General features: G+C 45.1%; 9 protein-coding genes across 9 annotated transcripts; 3 read left to right on the forward strand and 6 right to left on the reverse strand.

Moving 5' to 3' along the window:
- Positions 1-3,308: 3,308 nt before the first annotated feature.
- Positions 3,309-4,034, forward strand: K460DRAFT_400814 (HAD-like protein; the record flags this gene model as incomplete). Its single annotated transcript, XM_040936363.1, has 1 exon — positions 3,309-4,034. The coding sequence occupies one exon, from the start codon at positions 3,309-3,311 to the stop codon at positions 4,032-4,034; it is 726 nt and encodes a 241-aa protein (XP_040793338.1).
- Positions 4,035-4,327: 293 nt separating this feature from the next.
- On the reverse strand, positions 4,328-8,264 carry K460DRAFT_400815 (cation-transporting ATPase 4; the record flags this gene model as incomplete). Its single annotated transcript, XM_040936364.1, has 2 exons — positions 4,328-4,957; positions 5,007-8,264. 2 exons carry the CDS (start codon positions 8,262-8,264, stop codon positions 4,328-4,330), a joined length of 3,888 nt encoding a protein of 1,295 aa, XP_040793339.1.
- Positions 8,265-8,656: 392 nt separating this feature from the next.
- Positions 8,657-8,918, reverse strand: K460DRAFT_361545 (uncharacterized protein; the record flags this gene model as incomplete). Its single annotated transcript, XM_040932484.1, has 1 exon — positions 8,657-8,918. One exon carries the CDS (start codon positions 8,913-8,915, stop codon positions 8,658-8,660), a length of 258 nt encoding a protein of 85 aa, XP_040793340.1.
- A 1,779-nt stretch (positions 8,919-10,697) lies between these two features.
- K460DRAFT_350791 (uncharacterized protein) lies at positions 10,698-11,084 on the reverse strand (the record flags this gene model as incomplete). Its single annotated transcript, XM_040931528.1, has 1 exon — positions 10,698-11,084. The coding sequence occupies one exon, from the start codon at positions 11,082-11,084 to the stop codon at positions 10,698-10,700; it is 387 nt and encodes a 128-aa protein (XP_040793341.1).
- A 418-nt stretch (positions 11,085-11,502) lies between these two features.
- On the reverse strand, positions 11,503-12,705 carry K460DRAFT_400817 (uncharacterized protein; the record flags this gene model as incomplete). Its single annotated transcript, XM_040936365.1, has 1 exon — positions 11,503-12,705. One exon carries the CDS (start codon positions 12,703-12,705, stop codon positions 11,503-11,505), a length of 1,203 nt encoding a protein of 400 aa, XP_040793342.1.
- A 202-nt stretch (positions 12,706-12,907) lies between these two features.
- K460DRAFT_271016 (uncharacterized protein) lies at positions 12,908-15,736 on the reverse strand (the record flags this gene model as incomplete). The annotated part of the gene is made up of 2 exons (XM_040927700.1): positions 12,908-15,558; positions 15,616-15,736. 2 exons carry the CDS (start codon positions 15,734-15,736, stop codon positions 12,908-12,910), a joined length of 2,772 nt encoding a protein of 923 aa, XP_040793343.1.
- Positions 15,737-15,846: 110 nt separating this feature from the next.
- On the forward strand, positions 15,847-17,128 carry K460DRAFT_302187 (CT20-domain-containing protein). The gene is made up of 2 exons (XM_040929898.1): positions 15,847-16,100; positions 16,153-17,128. The coding sequence occupies exons 1-2, from the start codon at positions 15,923-15,925 to the stop codon at positions 16,818-16,820; spliced, it is 846 nt and encodes a 281-aa protein (XP_040793344.1). The 5' UTR covers positions 15,847-15,922; the 3' UTR covers positions 16,821-17,128.
- A 589-nt stretch (positions 17,129-17,717) lies between these two features.
- Positions 17,718-18,049, forward strand: K460DRAFT_361548 (uncharacterized protein). The gene is made up of 3 exons (XM_040932485.1): positions 17,718-17,753; positions 17,803-17,874; positions 17,938-18,049. Exons 1-3 carry the CDS (start codon positions 17,733-17,735, stop codon positions 17,998-18,000), a joined length of 156 nt encoding a protein of 51 aa, XP_040793345.1. The 5' UTR covers positions 17,718-17,732; the 3' UTR covers positions 18,001-18,049.
- Positions 18,050-18,109: 60 nt separating this feature from the next.
- On the reverse strand, positions 18,110-20,290 carry K460DRAFT_328009 (PLP-dependent transferase). The gene is made up of 5 exons (XM_040930687.1): positions 19,991-20,290; positions 19,596-19,732; positions 19,275-19,539; positions 19,026-19,215; positions 18,110-18,944 (listed from the first exon to the last, which is right to left on the reverse strand). The coding sequence occupies exons 1-5, from the start codon at positions 20,118-20,120 to the stop codon at positions 18,275-18,277; spliced, it is 1,392 nt and encodes a 463-aa protein (XP_040793346.1). The 5' UTR covers positions 20,121-20,290; the 3' UTR covers positions 18,110-18,274.
- Positions 20,291-20,313: the final 23 nt, after the last annotated feature.

The raw sequence follows: 20,313 nt of genomic DNA on the forward strand, positions 1-20,313 counted from the left end.
TTATAATAAATTTTTTTAAATAATTTAATAATAATATTAGTTTAGCCTAGCTTAAATAAGTTTTTAATTAGTATATAAAAAGTAAAGCGCAGGCAAATTATAAAATTTTTATTTTTAATAGCTATAGTAGCTACTTTATTACTAATTTTATAGACTTTTGCAACGCTAATAAGATTTTTTTAATAATATTTTTTTTTATTTAATTTATAGTTTATAACTTTTAGATATAGTACTTTTTTTACTTTTTTTAACTATTTATTTAATTAAGCTTGCGCACTACTTTTATTATAGCTAAGCTTTTATTTTTATAAATAAAAGCAACTTTTTCTTATTATTTTAGGCTGCCTATAATACTATATTTATTTTTATAAATATACAAAAAATATTTAAAGCTATAAGTATTAAGCTACTTAATATTAATATTATACTATAATAATTTAAAATACAATTATAACAGGAAAATTAAAAGTTAATAAATAGAAAAAATAATAATAAAAATACTTAGAACTAGCTCTGCAATTTATTTAAAGTTACTATAAAAAATAAAGCAAAAATTAAAGCTAAATAATTAAGCTCTGTACTATATTTTTTTTAGGTGCAAAATAAGCTTTTTTACTATAAAAATAAAAATTTTTATAATATATTTTTAATTAAAAAAAAGTATAAAAGTAAAAGCAAATTTTTAAATTTTTAATAGTATAAAAAGTTTTATAGCGCTATAGTATTTTAAAGTTTAAAAACTATTTAAAAAGCTTACGCACGCAATGTAGTAAAATAATATAAAAATAAAGCTAAATAATTCTAAAAAAAAAAAATAAGAAAGCTAAAAGCAGCAGCAATATTATATAAAAAAAAGATTATAAAAAAAGCAAAAGTAGTATAATTACTTGCTAAAAAGCGCGCTGTAAAAAAATATATAGTAGTAGTTTAAAAATAAGCTACTGCGCGCGCGCAAAAGTAATAAAAAAAAAAAGCTATAACTTTATAAAAACTTTATAATAAAGTAAATAAATATAACATATTATACAGGCGAGTTAGTTGCCTAGTTAAGTTAGTTACAATGCCAAAACCCTACTAAAATTAGTAGTCTTCTACTATTAAACGCAATGCCTTAATATAATAATATATAATTTTTTTAAAAAAAAAATTAAATATAGTTTATAGTTTAGGCTTTAAAATATAATATAAATTTTTTTTAATAAAAAACTGCGCAGATCTACAGCATTTTTTAAATAATACTTAGTAATTAACTAAAAAAAAAGCCTTTATAATACAATACTAGGCCTAATAAAATAAAGCTTTTTTTAATAGAAAAAAAAGTAATTATTTAATATATACTTTACTTTAAAAACTAAAAATTTCTGCCTTAACTAACTGCTATAAATAATATAGCTAATACTTTGCTAGCTAAATATAAACAATTACTTATTAGCAGGAACTAGGCTAGCACGTTTGTTAGATAATATTTATAGCTTAATACTAAAATTTTTTAAAAATATAATTACTAAAAAATTTTATATAAAAATTCTAAGCTTGTACAAGGCTAGTTCTAACTTATAAAAAATATAAAAGCTAAATATAGTATTTAAAATAAAAATATATACAATTTTAATAAAATAAGCTTTATAATAAGCTAAATATTATATAAAACTATTATTTTAAGTACTAACTATTAAAAACGGCCGAAAATAGTACAGTAGAGTAATTAAAAGTAAGTAATAGTAATTTAAAATATTAATATAATAAAGTAAGCTATTTTACTTTTTATTATTTTTATAGGCAAAAACTACTTTTTAGCCTAGTATAAGAAAAATAGCCTGCCTTATAATTAAATTATTATAATTTCTAAAAATAGCTAAATAATAAATAAGCTTATTTTTAAGTAATTAAAGTACTTTAATAAATATACTAAAAAAAAAGTTATTAGTACTTATTATCTGCTTATTATTAATAATTATAAAAGCTATATATTAATCTAATTCTAGCAGTACTGCAAAAAATAAAAAATTATTATTTTTTATATACTTTTGTATTTATTGCACTTACTATAGCTACTTAATATAAATTATTTTGCACTTTTAAAAAAGGCGTATAAATGCTAAACTAAAAAGCTAATGCGTAATAACATTAACTATATTACTAAAATTAAATTTTTACTATGCTTTAAACTAGCTTTTAATACTGCTATTATAAAGAATAATATTCTAAATAGCTTTAAAAGCGCTAGTCTAGTTTTTTTTAATTTTAAAGCTGTAATATTAAAACTTAATATTTAATTATATATTCTACTATTACTTACTATTAAAAACAGTTTTTAAAAATTAAAAATACTAAGCAATACTTTAAAATTTAAATTTTAATTAATACTAGTTAAAATAAAAATTTAAAAGTACTTAAATAGTTCTTTTATTTTAATAGTTAAAGCTTTTAAAAAAATTTTAAAAAGTGCAGCTATAATTGCGTATAAGCTTATATTAGTGCAAAAAAAAATTATTAAGTTTTAAATAGCTAATAAAACCGCTACGCAACAAAAATTATATAAAAAAAAATAAATATAAAAAAAAAAACTTTTATAATAAAAAATAGTTTTTAATTAATAATTTTAAAGGAATTTAAGGCGCGTAGTAATAAAAAAAAAATAAAAAAGCAAGCACATATTAAAGCAAGTAAGCCTTTTTAAAGGCGCTATAAATACTATAGTAAAGCTAAATATAATATATAAATATATAAGCAAAAAGTAAAAGTAGTTTTTAAATAAATTAGCTTATTATAATTTACTACTATAGTTTTTTATAGTGCTATACTGTTGTGCATAGTACTAATTTTAGTAAAATCTTAGTATTATAACTAACTTAACTAGGCAACTAACTCGCCTGTGTAATATATTAAGCAAATAATTTTATATTTTGTAAATTTAAATATAGCAAAGCATTATTGTATTATAGATACTAAAAGTAATAGTTTAAATATATTGCAGCTATTACTACTTTTACCTAAAACTACTGCGCGCAGCTGCCAAATTAACTTTTTATAAAAATTTAAATAGTATAAATTAATTGTAAGCTTTTGTTTACTAATACTTTAAAAAATTTTATAATAATAACTTTTATTAGTAATTTTACAACTTTATTTTTGCGGATGGCTAACTTTAGTTGAGGTGGCTTATTGGGTGGAGTGGCTCATCGGCTGATAAGCCTCGGTAGTTAGTTGCTACCGAGTCTAGACTGTGAACTTCTTGCTACTCCACAAAGCACAAAAACACGGGGGTTTCCTTGGAGCCACAGCACGACGATTGCAGAACCGACAAGATGCCTAAATCTGCCTCCTTCGACGTGATAGGCACCTGCTTTGACTTCGCCGTGCCCATCGACAAAATCCACTCGCGCCTCGGTCCGAAGCTCTCCACCGCAGCCGTTGACCCGAAGACGCTCTTCTTTGCGTGGTTTTACGCCGCACAGCGCGACTTCACATATGTCAGCCTGGCAGGATCTTACAAGCCCATTGCCGAAATCCTCAAGTTGACTTTCCGGCGAGCGTGCCGCATCGTGGATTTACCAGCTGATGCGGTAACGGACGAGGACATTGAGGAGGTGATGAAGGCGTTCAAGGCCATGGCGCCTCGAGAGGGCCTGAAGAGATGTTTCGATGGACTGCGAGAGGCGGGCTGGGATGTCTACGGTGTTACGAACGGCGGTATCCAAACGTCACTTAACTACTACCATGCCGCTGGAATTAATCTTGATGAGGAGCATCTACTTAGCTGTGATACGCTCAAGATTGCAAAACCGGATGTCAAAGTTTACGAGAATGCGAATAAACACCTAACGAATCGCGGTGTGGGAAAGAAGGGTGATGGCGAGAGATGGTTTGTTGCAGCGCATGCGTGGGATCTGATTGCTGCACGTAAAGCAGGCTTCAAGACAGCTTACCTAGATTTTGAAGAGCATGATCCGGTCACCTCAGTCTTTGGAGAATTTGATATGTATGCGAAGGATATGGATGAGTTGCTGGCAAAATTGAAGGACATCATATAGGTATCAGAGGGTTTTTCTCAGAGTCCAGCATAGTCATCACGGCTCAACATTACCACTTACATGACAAGAACAAACGTTTATCAGTGGGTGAATGTTGTTACGGATGGTTGCGAAAAGGGGTATCTGCGCATCACTAGGCAATCTTTCGCACAAAAGCACGTACAAAGTGAGTAGAGAAGTAAAATGTATTATAGAGCTGGGTATGGACTTCATCTAAATTCTAGATTCCCGTACTCTAACGCAAGCTATGCACAACAACTCCACAATGCCCCTCAGTTCTTTTGACACAAGTCTCATTTAGCTGTAACCAACCCCGCAGCACGCGCCTTCTCTTCAATCTCGGCGTTCTTCTTCTTCTGCGCCTCATGCTCCTCTTCAAGCTTCCTCTGCTCCTCTCTCCTCAACTGATCCGGACGTCTTAGCGCAATATCCTTTGGTTTGTTATCGCTGAAGCCCCATTTCAAGCCCTTCTCAATGATCCAGCAGGCACCAAAATCTAGCACCATGATACTCGTGATCATGACCTTGAAGTCAGAAGTGAAGGGAACGAGTTTCAGCTTCGTGTTGAGTTCCGGAATGAATTCAGTGGCGCATGAAAATGCGACACCAGAGACAAGGACGAGGCCCCAGTACATGCCCCTGTTCTCGCGGATGGATTCGCGGAAGGGACGGCCTTGGTAGTTGATCGCAAACGTGGAGATCTGCTGAATCAGCTGCAGCAGGTAGATGGCGCTGTTGAGGAGGGAGGGCTCGAAATCTTTCTCGAGGTCGGGATTGGGATCCTTGGGTTCGACGCGCTGCACGTATTGCGATACATAGATGAGGGTTACAATGTGTACGGCAAATTGGCCAAGTACAGAGCCAATGATGTAAGTGTTGAAGATATTATGTTGAGGGCGCTCCTTCGAGAGAGCTTCGACGGTCTACAATAATATTAGCACAGGTCTGTAAGGAGGGTGTGGAAGAACATACTTTTGCGCGAGAGATGGATAGGAAGCACACGCTCATCATCATGCCTGAGATCGTGACCTGGCCGTCACCGAACTTGATACCATCGAGGTATAGAACGGACAGACTGTACGCGGAGATCAGGCAGTTCAGCGCTAGGATCTTGTACATTTGAATCGTAGCAACAAGCGTGCATCGACCTTGTCGGATGATGTTCGGGATCGCAACAACGTTTGCAAGCTTCGAAGTAAACGGAGCAGCAACAGAAGCATCACCTAATTTGATCGTCGGCGGCTCATTGCTGAGTTCGTCCATCTCTTGCATCATCATCTTCTCTTGGAATTGCTGCGCAATATTACCAGCACCCTGTGCTGGCTGTGTTTGGCCTGGCTGCTGTTGGACAAGTGCGCCAGTAGAACCATTCGCTGCACCATTGGCCTCGGTGAGCAGACCCTTCTTCTTAGCCTGCGCTTCCATAGCCTTCTCATAATGCGGATTCGTTGGGCTAGGAGGGTACAGATGCGCGATCAAAAGGGGGACAGGCGGCTGGGGCTGGTTGAACCTTTGCATCAACGAGCACTGCTTCTCGTACACTGCCTTCATCTGCGTGTTGCGGAAATGTTCGCCAATCTTATCCAGGTCGTCGCGAGTACCGTTGAGCAGAGCAACACCGATATGAGCTTGTTTCAAGGCGCCGACATCATTGGTTCCATCACCAGCCATAAGGGTCGTATATCCGCAGTCCTTGAGTCCGAGTAGAATCTCCTCCTTCTGTCTAGGCGATACACGTGCGTATACCCACGCGTGTCGCAAGATTTGCTTCCAGCCAGGTTGGTCAGTGAATTTCGAGAGCGCATATCCAGTGACGCAAATATCGTTGGACTTCAAAATTTCAGCATCAAGAGGCTTGGTAGGATCCACTGAAATGTTAGTCTTGTCATCGACGCTGCGCCACACAAGCTTCTCGCCGGATTCATCACGTTCGGGCGCGTCTAAGATGTAGCAATCGCGGTCAACGATCTCGACCTGCTTGGCGACGTGTACGGCGGTCAATGGGTTGTCTCCGGTGATCATGACGACACGATGGCTAGACTCATTCAACATACGAACAGCCTCGATAGCGTCAGGCTTCAATGGACATTGGAGAACCAGGAAGCCGGCGAAGTGCAAATCAGATTCGACCTGCTCGCGTTTGAGATCGTTGATACGGTTTTGTCCCCACTCTCCCTCCTCAGAAAGGAACTTGTAAGCGAGAGCGAGCACACGGCCACCATTTCTAGTGAAGTGCTTGAAGGTCTCCTCGTAGTTTGGTGGAGCATTTACCAGCATCTTTAGAATCGTCTCAGGCGCGCCTTTGACAGCGGCGATCGTGCTCTTGACCTTCCTGCCAGTCTTATTGTTGTTGACAAGGACTGTGGCTACGGAACTTTGTCGCTTGAGAGCAGACGAGAATTGAAATCGGCGACGAATATGGACGAGTTCGGCGTGAGACTTTGCAGTAGTTGTCGCTGCGGTCAGGGTATCCTTAGCTCCAAGCTTCCAGCCAAGCGACTGAAGGGTCGCCTTCTCCATAGGCTCACCAACAGTCTCGCCATCGTCTAGTTTAACTAGTGCATGCGCAGTAGCGAGGACCAATGTAGTTTCGGTTGGGACATCCGTGACTTTCAAGAGGCCTGTATGCGCACCATCTGGACCGGGCTTGGCCCCGTTCTGACCCAGCGACAACCCGGCAATACCATCGACTACGAGATCTTCTCCTGTCAAGGTACCGGTCTTGTCAAAGCAGGCTACGTCAACTTGGCCAGCAAACGGAATACGGAAAGGCTCGGTACAGAAGATGGCGTACTTGCTCAGGGCCGCAAGACTGGTGTTGACGGCCAAGCTTAGTTCCATAGGAAGTTCCGGGGGTACAACACTGGTGACGATCAAGACACAGTCAAGCAGAAGCTTGTTGCGCTGGCGGTCTAGCCTGACACCCTCCTGCCAAACATACCACGAAGCGGCGACGGCGAAAACGGTAAGGAAGAGGATGAAAAAGAGTGCTTCGACATTGTTCGCAGACACGCGCTCCGTGGCGAAGATCATAGTCCTAACAAGGCTGCCCTGATTCGTCTCAAATCCGGTCTTGATGACAACAGCCACGGCGCCCTTGTCTGGTGGTGGCGGAACTCCAGATGACAATCTTGACACGTGGCCACCGTCTTCCTCAGCATTGCTGCCGTGCGAAACCTGGAGAACCTTGGTGCCACCCCAAAGGAACGAGTTCTTGTCTGAACCCTCCGGGTCGATGCAAGCATCGCCAGGGCGCAATTGTACCGACTCCTTGAGCACCGGGGTACTCTCGCCAGATAACATGGCTTCATTGACAATGGCAGAGCCTTCGAGGAGGAGCATATCACATGCCACACCAGAGTCTTCCTTGGTCCTGCCAGCGCTGACGATATCGCCTGGCAGGAGCTTGTCGCTCATGACCTCCTGCCACTTCTTCTGGCGGTATACCAGAATCTCGTAGGGCTTGATGCTCATCCCGCGAAACTCGTTCAGCGTCCTCTGCCTCTGCCAGACGACAGTGCTCTCGAAGGCGACCAACATGAAGAGCGTAAACAGCGAGTAGTACCAGTATTCGTCCAACATCCACAGTCCCACGCAGAAGATCTGGAAGACGAAAAAGGGCGCGACGGCGTGCTCCTTGAACAGCTCCGTAAAGGTCGGGACGGGAATATCAAACGTGTTGTCGCCATAATGTTGCGTGAGTCGCTCAATTTCGGCAGGCGAGACGAGGCCTTGGGACTGTTGGAACGTCTGGAGCTGGGGCTTCGGTTCGGTGTCGAGGGGATAGACGAGCGGGGCAAACGAGCCCTTCTCTGCGTCGTAGAGAAATCGGCGCTTCTGGAAGAGGAACGAAAGGTTAGGTTTTCCACCGACATTGTCGCGCACCAATTTGCAGATCTCAGCCGCACCCGCGTTCTTGATGGGGTGGACTTTGATAAGTTGTGCGGAGCGAACGTCGCGGGCCGACGTGGTGGTGAAGGCACTTTTCAAGTTAACGTTCCAATGGGTCATGAGCCAGAACAGCGACTGGAAAGTGAGGATGGTGGCGACCCAGACAAATGTCCATTCCGAGGATTGGATGTATTTCTCGTAGCGCTCTGTCGAAAGATAGATGGCAGACCAGGCGGGCCATATTATCAGAAATGGCCAAACGTAGGTGTGCAGCTGCAGCGGCAGCGGATTGTGCAGGCTCGACTGCTGTATCTTGGGGTCGTCAACAAGCGGCGCCATTTTGTTGGAGTGTGTCGTGTCCACAAGGACGTCAGAGTCGAAAGAAATGCCCGCCGCGCACAAGTCGCCATCGCGCCGCAGCCATCGGATCGGTCTTAGATTCCCCGACTGGTCTGTGCGCCACGTGTCGAACATTCACAATACTTCTCGCACCCTTCCACATTGTTGAAGTGATTGAATCAGTCCTAGAATACAGTCAAGCATATTTAGGTGGGTTTGTTTACATGATCTCCCGTGGTCTGCAGTCAAGAACACCCAGACACTTTATCCTCCGTTCGATATACCACCCCGTAGAGATGAACATGGCCTTTGGAACAGAGAGTATAAGGGAACAGACATTGTAAGAGAATATATAGTGTAAAGGAGCCCTCCCATCTCCCTCTCCATAGAACCCTAATTTTGCTGCCCTCCCGACGATTCCGCCGCTCCAACATTACTCTTCGCAGCCCCAGTGTCCTTCCCCTGGGTTTTCTTCTTTTTCTTCTTCTCCTTCTCCTCCTCAGGATTCCACAATATAAACTCCTCTTGTTTCTTCCTCTTCTTATCATTGTCGTCCTCCTGCGCTTTTATATACGCCTTCATCTTCTCATCATTCTTTACTTTAAGCCTCTCCCTTAACGCCTCCGCTCTTTTCTCAGCATTTTTAATCATCTCCTCATTCTTTTTCCTCGTCTTCTCCTCTTTATTTCTCTCCCTCTCTCTCTCCCTCTCTTGAGCAAGCCTCGCTTTCTCCTCCGCTTTCATCTGCTTCTCCTTAGCTTTCAAATTCTTCGCTTCCTCTCTCTTTGCGTTCTCCTCTTTTACCCTCTCCATTTCCCTCTCCTTCTCCCTCTCTCTCTCTCTTTCCCTCTCCTCATCCTGCGTGAACTCCACTCCCCGTTTCCTAAGACAATCCATACACACCATATTTCCAATCACGTCTAGCTCGTCCTTAGGCATGCCATCACCACGGCAATTCGCTATTTGTTCCGCGGTTGCACCCGGAAAGTGGCCAGGGCAGTATTCCAGCTTATGGTAGGGGTTAGTGTATGGATGCCTTTTAGGCCCGGCTTTTCTACATTCGAAGCAGACCGTTCGAACTCGGCGACACATAGTGATGTGTATATGTTAATTAGATCTGTATCTACTCAACTCGTGGTTATTTGTCTTGATGTGGATTTAAGTGGTGCTAATTTAGTCGTATAGAAGGGCAGGTGGAGCTTTCGCCGTCGGAACCGTTGTTCTAGTGGTATCAAAACAAATTGTCATTATTAGAGAAGATTGATTGTCAGATTGGGAGCGACTATTTATATTTGCACATAATGACTGCTTACAGTCATTGCTACAAATTACTCACAGATCCTGAAACGAGCGTGTGGATTATGTGGGCGGGTAGCTTGACGCAGTCAAATTGTCATATAATACGGCACTTAGGTTGCGAGTACGGTTTGCTTGACTGTACTTATACTTAAGAGTCAGTCAAGGGATGTTACACAGACATGAATCATACAGCACTGTACAATATCACGTGGATCGAGTGAGTATGTAATTGGGATACAGCCTCAATTTTAGAATGAGTAAATGACAACCAGTATGCTTAGCACTATATATTGACCCTAAACCCAATCTATATCTATCCTCCACGAACGAATTAAAATTACAAAACTGTAAATTGACGCGCACTGCCTATTTTGTGCATCGGCTATGACTCGCATATGGTAGCAAGCAAAGTCAGGGTAATAGATGGTTCCTGTCAGTGCAACAAAACAACATGATCAAATAAAGAACTATGCGGCCGCTACGTTGTATTGTTGAGCTTTTCATTGCCCTTAAGATAAGTTAGCAATGCGTCATCTTCATCATGGGTATCTTCAAGTATCGGATCTGGAAAATAAGCGGCTATGAGCATGTTACATTCTCATGTTAGATGTTTGTGAACGAGTTCATAACTCGATTCAACAAAGTCAATTAAGTGTACTCTCAGAAGTTAATTGTCAAAATATACAAAAAAAAAGCAGTACCAAGTTACTGCAATCCAGCATTCTAGTCTACCATCCACCGTTCGATTACTTGTCCCTCAACCCATCGCGCCTCCCATTTGATTCTATCTCGCAATTTTCACAATTCTCGCATAACATAGGTGCCGTAAACCAGCCTATGTACGCTTCATGACCACAATTAGTCCAAGCATAATAAGAGACCTCTATGCTATGGTGGATCCCCGACTCTCTTCCAAAGATTCTGTGTACTGATCATACAGATTCGAAATTAATTTGAAGCTTGGGAATCAATCTATCGCCAAAAGTAATAAACAAATACATGATTATCTATGCTCAGCATAGAGTAGATATAGCACCTTCCAAATGCAAACCAGACAACAGTATCGCCTTTCACACCAAACATGCCAAATGACCCGTAACGCCACAGCCCATCTCTGTCCACACACTCATACTTTCATGCAGCCCCGCCCGCACTTCCCTCCCCATTTCCTCCAATGCCCCAAAGGTCATGAACCGTCTTCCTTTGTTCATCTGACCTTTCATCAGTGTCTCTTCGTTTCAAATATTGATCTATAGCTTCTTGATCCCTCTTCTCCTTTTCTTGCTTACGCAGTTCGGCTTTTTCCAAATCTTTCTTCACCGCGCCTAGTCTTTTGGCATCTCGCGTACAGGAGGAACAACGCCTCCCTCCTAGCGGGGTTTCCCATGTTTCTTCGTGCCCCGGAGTTCCCCGGTCGTCACAATAATTCCATTCAAGTTTAGATTCGTCTTCTTCTACCTTGTAAGGGGAGCTATTGTTCGTTTTGCATACTGGACATATTGCTACGGTGACAACGCACATGTTTGTGGTCGGTATGAAGTAAACTTATTAATCGGTTATTCGGGATAATTGTTTCCGATGGGTTTTGAGGACCGGTCGCTAATTTCGTTATTGGGTGTTGGTTGTGGATTCTGTATAAAAATACGAGGAATGGTAGATTCTTTATACTACGACTGCGCTGACTCCTCATACTGTGAATATGTTGACTCTTCAAGCAATGACTATGTTATATCATGACTGACATTTTGAAGAACAATGAAGGATCTCGAAGCGGACAGTGCGTACGGGGCCTGAGCATATTCAGGTCATGGCTGATATCAGGTGTGTCAATGCTTTTCTACGTGCATCTTTCAAAATCGCCATAGAGAAAGAACACGTCAGCCAGAAATACCCTCTGACTTCCTATCTTCGTGCAGTCAGTCAATCGTCCTCCTGTAACTTAAACGTAACCTCTTCCAACAAGCCTATCCACACCCTCCTTCAATAGCCAGCCGACTCCCCAACTCTCCACCACCCCCAGCATGCCCACGGTCATCGCCGTAAAAACTGCTCCTCTCTTCTCAAACTCGCCCTTGCCAAAGAAGCACTGCATGTCCACGAGTAGAGGCGTATGCACTAAGAAGGAAGCGTAACTGTACTTCCCGAGGTCGACGCCGAAGGGCTGCCACTTCTTCCCCAGCATTCTGTGACTAGTGAACAATTTGAGGAGAACGGAAGAGAGTAGTAGGCCAGTGACTTCGTTCCAGAATGCGTATAGGAGGGCGAAGAGGTTTACGCCGCCTGTGGCTTGCTCTACGACATCGATAAAGACCCCACCGGAGGTGACATAGGACTTTATTTGGAAGAGGCTAAAAGTAGTGACTCCGATGGCTAGCGCAGCTAAGTGTCGGAGAGTGCGAGGTATGATCGCTTCCTGTAGTGTGCGGTCTGAGCGGTGAATGCAGATTCCGGCGATGTAGTAGAGAGCGTATTGCGAGACGAAGGCTAATTGGAGACAAAGAGGTTTGAAATCGAGTCCCACGGGATATTCGGTCCGAACCAGGAAAGACATAACTGATATAGAGGATAGAGCGATGAGGACGTAGGTCGTGCGGAAAGGAGGTGCTTTGCTAGAAGGCATTGCGTTTCGTGGCGTAGGTATCGCTTCCGTGAACTGCGACGGGAAGAGGACAGCATACAACGTATCAAAAATAAGCAGCAAAGCACAATACCACACTGGACCTGATACTCCCCTTACACCCTTGACACCCTCCAAAACCTCTTTCCAAACAACAGCCCACCCCGCGTCATGCAGTCTCCATGTAATGATGCCTCGAACAACACCTTTCGAAATCACACTATACACAGCCGTAGGCACGCCGAGTCGCTTCCATTTTTCCCACAAGAAAGCTCTCCTTGTGCGCCTTTGAGCTGCTATACTGGAGAAATATGCCGATAGGAGAAAGAAAGTGGCCATGAAGAAGGTTTGGTTGATAACATTAAATGCTAGTACTGGGATAGAAGATCCCGGTGTGTGGTGAGGGGAGGTGTAAAGCCATGATCCTGCGCCGCCGTAGGGGATGGCTGCATGGTGTACAATGACTAGTGCCGTGAGGGAGATGCGGAGATTGTCGAGGGCGTGGGAGCGTTGTATGCTCGACATGTTGGATATGAGGTGAGGATTGTTGAGTGGGATATTGAGGGTGCCAGCAAGATGCTTTATACGCATAGTACTATCGTAGGCACACGTATATTTTAGACGCGTGTAAGTAGTGGAGTGTCCAGCTAGACAATCCCTGTCGATCTAAGATACGAGTGTAGGATAGCTCGCGTAAGCTCGCATTCTTAACCTCATCGAGAGCTCCTTACGACCCCGCAAAATACCCATTCATCTCCATACCCACAACCAGCCTCTCCATCGAATTTTCCTCTGCGGTTCCTTTACCTTTGCCATAACCTCTCTTACCTGACAAGCCCTTGCAAACACTCAAGAACACTCGAATTTTGCCCTTCAACTTTGAATATAGTTCTTTCACACTATCATTGGCTTTCGCACCGCGGTTTTGTATCTTCGCAAAGAGCAGGACATGGTCGAAAATTTCTTCCACAAGCCCCATGATCTTGCGCTGTCGTTTGCGCAGCAACAAGGAGAACAAGACGCTGTCCAAACACTTCTCATGCGCATCGCGCAACGAGGCGATACCTTCTACGACGCGTGTGCCGATTTCGCCGGCTGCATCTTCCTCGTCAAGTTTTGTCTCGAGTGTGCTGACAAAAGAATCAAAGTTGTTCCAGTGTTCTGCAATGCCGGTTTGGAAGACGTAGTTTGCAAGCATAGTGACAAAGTGGTGAGCCTCCATTCTGAAACGGCGAGCTTCGAGGAAAGAGTAGTGGCGTGGAAGCTGTGAAACGACAAACAGCATACGCAGAAGACGGAGAAGAAACTTAAATACAAGATCATACTTGTCTAGCGCTGAGCTCGTAATGATAAGATTGAGTGGAGCCGGGGGCACATATTGCAAGCGGAGGAAGTCAAGTGCAGATAGTGCGTCTGGATCCATAACCTTTTCTTGTTCAGCTTCGGTGAGGTGTCGAATGGCGAAGTTCAGCTGCCCGGGAAGCTCATCATTGTCTCTACCTGTGATCGGCATGCCTGTCGATACGATGTCTCCCACCTTTTGAGTGGACTGGTATAATGCTGATGAATAATAGCTCTCACTCAGAACCCCGCGTAGTGCGAGTCGAAGTTCTGAACTGGCTGGAGGCCATGATGTCCGAGAGCCTAGCTGTAAGCCCATGTGCACACCGCTCCGCATTTGGCCTTTATGCCGCTCGGCACTCTCCCGTTCAGGGTCGAAGAGAGCAGTCGCCAACAGAGATGAGAAGACCCCGTCACCTAGAAGGTGGTACTGCCGCTGCAAAGACAGGTGAAGCCGTAGATGGTGTGATCTTAGGACCAAGCGAACAGTGGCCGCATTGACTAACTTCGCTTGAGCAGTGAGTAGTGGGCGGAAGGATAGAGCTGACACTAGGGCGAGTGGCGGAGAAAAGTCTATGGAGTGCGTCGAGTTATCTTTTGTCGTGCCTAATATATCATTCATCACTATCTGTAACTCGTCGGGTAAGATATTCGAAGACGGCTTGGGTAGGGCGTCTAACAGACGTATGGAATCCTGGAAGTATTTTTCCAGATCTCGCCCTTGAATTTGGGTTTCTGACGCAGGATCCACCGTGGTTTGGGCTGTGCACTTCTGTGCAACAATAGCCGAGCCTTTGCTGAAATGTAGAAGCGTCCCCCGAAGCCGGTTTTCGTAGTCTTTTGCTTTAGTGGCAATCGCTTCAATATCCTGCCACCTGAAACCCCACTCTAACTCTGGAGGCTGAAGTACTGAGTTTTCTGTGCGAGCCAGTGGATGATCTGGATGTTGCGTCTTCAAGAATCGGAGACTGTTGCCAGTTTCGAAGATGGTATTGCCGTCCTCCGGAGTGATGAATCTCGGCATCATCTCCGATCGATAAGTAAACTCCCGTGATGCTGGATCAGCTGAGGCGTCCTCAATGGCCACGAAGCTGTTTCGTTCCCAGATGGGCGCAGTTTGCTGTTCTTTTTGAATACCAATCCATTCACCTAGCAATTCTAGACTAGGCCCCGCTACGTAACGCAGGACTTCACTTGATAGTTGACGAAGATACTCCTCGCCCTCTTCGAGTTCCAGTAGGCGGTGATGTAGGATAGATGATAGCTGCTCATTAGTCTTGGCGTGCTTTGTTGCATCCACCATGCGCGCAACGTGAATTAATATCTCGCGAGGTTTCGCAAATTGATACTGGAGCTGAATGAGTGATCTGATTCTCGTAGACTGTTTCCCTAGGTTATCCTCTAACGTGGAGAGGATACTGGATACCGATGTCGCCAAGGCCACCTTTGCAGGGATGGATGAGGTTGATGCAAATGTGCGTTCAGCGAATGATCTGAGATACAAGAATGTGTTTCCAGTGTGGAGGAACTGTGCAGTCAAGCTCTGGGCAGCACGGAGGCTGAGACCTGAAGCACGGCCATCTGGTATTGCAGGTTCGAAAGTCTTTAGTTTTGGGTTGAACTGGAACAAGATGGACGAGCGGCCAAGACCCAAGTTCCAAAGCGACAGTAGGAGCGCATCTCCCTTGACGATCCTTCCTGCACTGACCTTGTCCGCATCGTTTGCTAAGGCTGCATCGACGGCCTCTGGACCGCGTTCGGTCACGTACGGTGTGCGACTCTCAGCGTGGTAGCCCCTCTCAAATGCTTCCCATGTGTAGAAGAGAACATCTCTGTTCACCGGTCCCAGCTCGAATGCTGCCTCCCAAACATCTTCTTCCGGCTCAAGAGGAGGGGTTTCAATCGATACGCTGGATTCATCGAGGCTATCGAGTTCTGGTAGCGGCCCAAACTCGAACGTGTCCAAATCCGGCAAGCGAAGTTCGCGATTAAGGTCATGCTTGGGCGCATACGGGTGGTCGAACTTGATTGAGGGGACTAGGAACGGTTAATCTTGCTGGACGCGTTTCCTTTGGGTGACGCGACGGGACCTACTGTCTAGCTGTAGGGGGGCGAAGAGAGATGATCCGTATGTCCCATGGTCCTCCAACAGCGTGGACTGCTTCCACAGGTGATCACTGCTGAAGACATTGTGTGTTGGGTCGTCGGCATCCATGTTGATGGATGGGGGAGTTGTGGGTTGCGGAGGGGCATGACGCGCCAAACCTTCCCGCGGTTCAGCCCTACGCGGACCCTTGCACCTTTCCTTCACTGTTCCTGCAGCTTCGCGACGTCCCCTCGCAGCGTCCGCAACGGTTTTCATCTCCACATCTCGCGTCACAAGCCACCTAGGACACCAATCATGCCCCCGCGAAAGAAGGCAAAGGCCAGCGCAGCCTCTACTCCCCTGAGAGACGTGCAGGCGAAGACGCCCCAGGATTCTGGAGTCTCCCAATCGCAAGATGATCTGCTGGGCGATGTTTGGGCCGACGAGCAGGAGGCACAGCTCTTCAAGAGCATGATGAAGTGGAAGCCAACTGGTCAGTACAGCATGGTACACGCCAATTGGAAGCTCAACTGACGCATCTTCAGGCTTCCACAAGCACTTTCGCATGATCAGTATCCACAACGACATGCGCTCGCACGGATTCGCAACCGAAGACGCACCGCATACACGCATACCCGGCATATGGAAGAAGCTGAATCAGCTATACGACCTAGGCACGCTTGATTCCCGCGAAAATGAGTTTGCCTTCTCCGAAGACCCAGACCCGGTTGATCCTGAAGAAGCCGCTACCATTCCCGACTTCGAGCTGCCAGAGGATGAGTTTGGCGAGTTACTGTGGCACAAGCGCTTCCACAGTGAAGCCTCCGCCTCAGCATCCTCGCCACCCATGATACCAACCGAAGACGACAAAGACCTTTACGCGCCAGGCATTGGTCTTCTCAAAGACCTACCCGAGAGCGCGCGGTCCCGTAAGGCAGAGAGTGTAGAGGATGCGACACCGACACCGAAAGTTTCTAAGAGCACCAGGGCTAGTAGAGCAACTACGAAGAGTGGGAAGGGTACAAAGGCTAGCGCCAGTACAGCCAAGAACAGCAAGGCTCAGTCAACCGTATCAGAGTCTGCAGAAGACGACGAAGAGGATGGCGATGAAGAGGAGTCTAGTGCCGAGTCAGCAGAAGACAGTGCGCCTACCACTCGACGAACAAACCGTAATAAGACAAAACCGGTCCCAAAACGGACAAGGAAGAGATAGCATGTCTGGGGCAGAGGAGGAAACAGCATGCAAGGCGTTTGATTCTTAAGATACCCAATTCATTTCTATACTACACCATCCTATCGCCAAGACCGGCCCTTCTTAGTACGCATAGATACGCTAGCTACAAAAATCTCACTCCAGCTTGTCAGTAACGCACCTGTCGCTAAAAATACTAAATCCACACTTAGGCCTCTCCCAATAGATCAGTCCCTCGTGGAAACCAGTTATCAATTGTGAGAGCGTGATCTTCAAGAACTCGAATTCGCCATGACTGTGAGTCATCCTGGATACCAATGTCCTCGACCACATGCACTTCAGTTTCAATACCGTATGCGTCATTGTAGGTTGCTGGACACATGTACTGGACCTACACCTATCTTCTCTCCAGTCGCCTTACCAAATGCGGCTCTTTCAGATCGTGAAGCCCTCTTCACGGACTTTGGATTTCATAGACCAGGTCCCGTAAGCTTGCTGGAGCTATTCAGTTTGTTTTGTTGACTGCTGACCCGTGCAAACGCTCCGACCCCCTTCACCTGACCAGTGACCACCTACCTCTACCCGAACACCCACTTATCATTCACTCAGGTACAATCCCCTCCACTAGCGCGAGTCTAAGCTTGCCTTAGCTTTCCGCGCTTTCATTTGTCTTTTCTTCACACCCTGTAGCTTGCTCGCTCTTACTGCACATAATCGCTCTCGCTCCTCCAGTGGCTGTACATACCAACAAGACAACATATCTCAATCTTGGACCGTTCAACCTTCTTGGTTAAACTACGAACGACAATAATCAATATGAAGATCGCCACTATCATCTCTGCGCTCGCCGCTGCCGTGATTGCTGTTATCCCAGCCCCGGGAGGCTTCGAGATCGAAGCCCGCGCTGACGTTGATTGCGGGTGGTGCACTGGCATGTACGACTTCTGCGTCAAAGTAAGCTACCAATATAAGATGAGGCTTTCGGGGGCTAATGCGGATGCAGAACGGCCATTCCACAGGCCAGACAGGTTGTACGCAGACTTGCCGTGAGCATGTGTGCCACCGCAACCCCGAGGTGAGTCTTCTCCCAGCGCTGGTGTATTAGTATAGTAGGTATGTTAGACTGATTTCGCGATAGTGCAAGAGCTGCGGTGGTGACGTGTTCAACCTGTGCCCCGAGGTTTCGCGTTACCCTCACTAGCTCGGCGGTACGACCTTTGCTTCTTCAACATCATCCCCCGGGACCCGCTCATACTACCTGTCGATTGATAAAGAGGAATCTAAGGCGGAATATAGGACTGCTGTGGTGATATGGGAGCGATCTTTGAATGTGTTGATGTGAGATATACCTGATTTAGACACTAACGGATAAGAATTGACGTCTAACACCATGATGGATCGCTAAAGAACCCTTTCTGCTTTTTGTTCGACACCTGCCAAGTGCTATGAAGATGTCCAGCCGACCCCTGATGCACTCACAACTTACTAGGTTTAGCAGCAGCCCACTCACCAGCTTCAGCCCTCTCGCAAATCGTCTTCAGCGTCTCTGCTCCCAACTCAAAGTCGCTCATGTCGAGATACACCTGCCCGCTCAGCCGTCCCCACCAGCTCCCCCCATGAAACACTGTCTGGATGAATGTTCCATAGTCATCCAGCAGCGTGCGACTCAGCCAGTCCCTGACTAACCCTCCAACCTCATCCTTTTCGAGGCCATTTTGGGCCGCCACGTCTTGTGCCTTAGCTACCGAGATGGGCAGCCGCACGGTCGACATACAGCATAGACTCAGAGTCTTGGTGCTGTTGTCCAGAACATCCGTACCCAAGACGCTGGCAAAGTGTTTTCCGGCCTCCTGCGCTAACGTTGAGCAGTAGTTCCTGATCACCTCTTCACCACCGATACTCTCACGCCACTCCAGAGCAGCTGGGACACACAGGTATGGTGTATTGTCGATGGTGCCGACAAACTCGAAGTTGCCAACGTACTTTGACTTGCCCGCGTCCACGAACGCAGACTTCGGAAACGGCGAAGCGACCTGAGAACCACGGGGCTCAAAACCATGTGATGTAGGGAGTGTGGAGCGCATTAGGTGCTGGTTTCGAACAGGGACGTGGAACACAGCACAGCCGCGGGGGACGTGTAGCCACCTGCAGTTTTCATTAGCGATCCCATTCTCAAAATAGCCAAGAAAATCGAGAGAAGGTGGTTAATCAACTGGGAGAACGTACTTGTGACAATTGCTCACGAAGAAATCCGGATCCAACTTCGTCAGATCCAATTCAATGTGGCCCACACCATGCGCCCCATCCACACAGCTCAAAACACCCAGCTCTTTGCAAGCGGTGATGAGACGTTCAAAGGGGACACGAACACCTGGCATACTAACTATAGTGTCGAAGATGGCAACTTTGACTTTGCCTGCAACGGAGTCAGCCATCTGTATGCACACGTCTTTTCCGTATTTTTCAAGTACTTACCACCCTTGGCCTCCACCTCCTTCACTTTACTTTTGAACTCGGAGACGAGCCAGTCATCCTCGACGGGATACGAGTATTCGATTTTGACCGATGAAGCAGGTGTGGTCTCGGTGATGTAGGCGACCGTCTTCTCGCACGCGCCATAGATGGTGGCGAAGTAGAGGATGTGATCACCGGATTCGAATGTCAAGTTTCGCAATACGGTGTTTATGCCCGTTGTTGCGTTTGGGACGAAGACCACGGTTGAAGAGGGGGTGTTGAGAAGCTGGGATGGTGTTAGAAGATAGCAAAAGGGGGAAGGTGTGTTAAAGAAAGACGAACTTTTGCCACTGCTTCTCTGGATTCATCGACGAGTTCGGGATACTGGTAACGGATGAATTTGTCTGGGCGGGCTTCTGCTGCGTCTTGAAAGGAACGCATCGTGTCGCGGACGGTGCGGGGGTAAGTTCCGAAAGATCCTGATGTTGTTAGAGTGTGAAATGTAGGAAAAACGATTTTTAGTTCAGACCACCAATATGAAAGGAAGGCCAAATAACAGAACATCTACAGTTTACATGCAAATGACCTAAATTCCAGCATGATAGCCATCCAAGTTGATTGTGAAAAGAAATATTACGTTGAAGACTTGAACATAGACATGGAGGAAAGTAGGCCCCGAGACTCAACTGTTGAAAAAGCCTTTGTCAGAAATTTGACGCAGAACATAATTTTCTTACCATGATTCAGGTTCAAATACCCCTTATCGAACAGAAACTCCTTCTCCCTCAGTTCTTTTCCAAATTTCACGCCATCCTTCGTCTTCACCTCCAAACTCGAACCGAGACTCAAAGACGACAATGACGGCATGACTCTTCCAAAACCGATGCGTTGCGTTTGCGTTAGAAGCGATAATGATGAATCTATGTTTTCCTGAGGTCTATGCCTTTATATATCTAGGCAGCAAATGAATAGTGAGTCAACTCAATCAAGTACAGAGAAATGAAAACGAGATGGATGACTCCATCTGTAGCACCGGCTCATCCGTAGGGCGCGATGTCGC

The sequence above is a fragment of the Cucurbitaria berberidis genome (genome assembly GCF_010015615.1).
Source record: "Cucurbitaria berberidis CBS 394.84 unplaced genomic scaffold K460scaffold_1, whole genome shotgun sequence".
NCBI lineage: Eukaryota > Fungi > Ascomycota > Dothideomycetes > Pleosporales > Cucurbitariaceae > Cucurbitaria > Cucurbitaria berberidis.

Bases quoted from the DNA above. Each gene is read 5' to 3' on its own strand.
- K460DRAFT_328009 (XM_040930687.1), bottom strand. From the start codon at position 20,120: ATGCCGTCATTGTCGTCTTTGAGTCTCGGTTCGAGTTTGGAGGTGAAG. The intron at 19,540-19,595 runs GTTCGTCTTTCT...ACACCATCCCAG, and splicing joins CCAGAGAAGCAGTGGCAAAA to CTTCTCAACACCCCCTCTTC. The intron at 19,216-19,274 runs GTAAGTACTTGA...ACTCCGTTGCAG, and splicing joins GGAGGTGGAGGCCAAGGGTG to GCAAAGTCAAAGTTGCCATC.
- K460DRAFT_361548 (XM_040932485.1), top strand. From the start codon at position 17,733: ATGTACGACTTCTGCGTCAAA. The intron at 17,754-17,802 runs GTAAGCTACCAA...ATGCGGATGCAG, and splicing joins TGTACGACTTCTGCGTCAAA to AACGGCCATTCCACAGGCCA. The intron at 17,875-17,937 runs GTGAGTCTTCTC...ATTTCGCGATAG, and splicing joins TGTGCCACCGCAACCCCGAG to TGCAAGAGCTGCGGTGGTGA.
- K460DRAFT_302187 (XM_040929898.1), top strand. From the start codon at position 15,923: ATGCCCCCGCGAAAGAAGGCAAAGGCCAGCGCAGCCTCTACTCCCCTG. The intron at 16,101-16,152 runs GTCAGTACAGCA...ACGCATCTTCAG, and splicing joins GATGAAGTGGAAGCCAACTG to GCTTCCACAAGCACTTTCGC.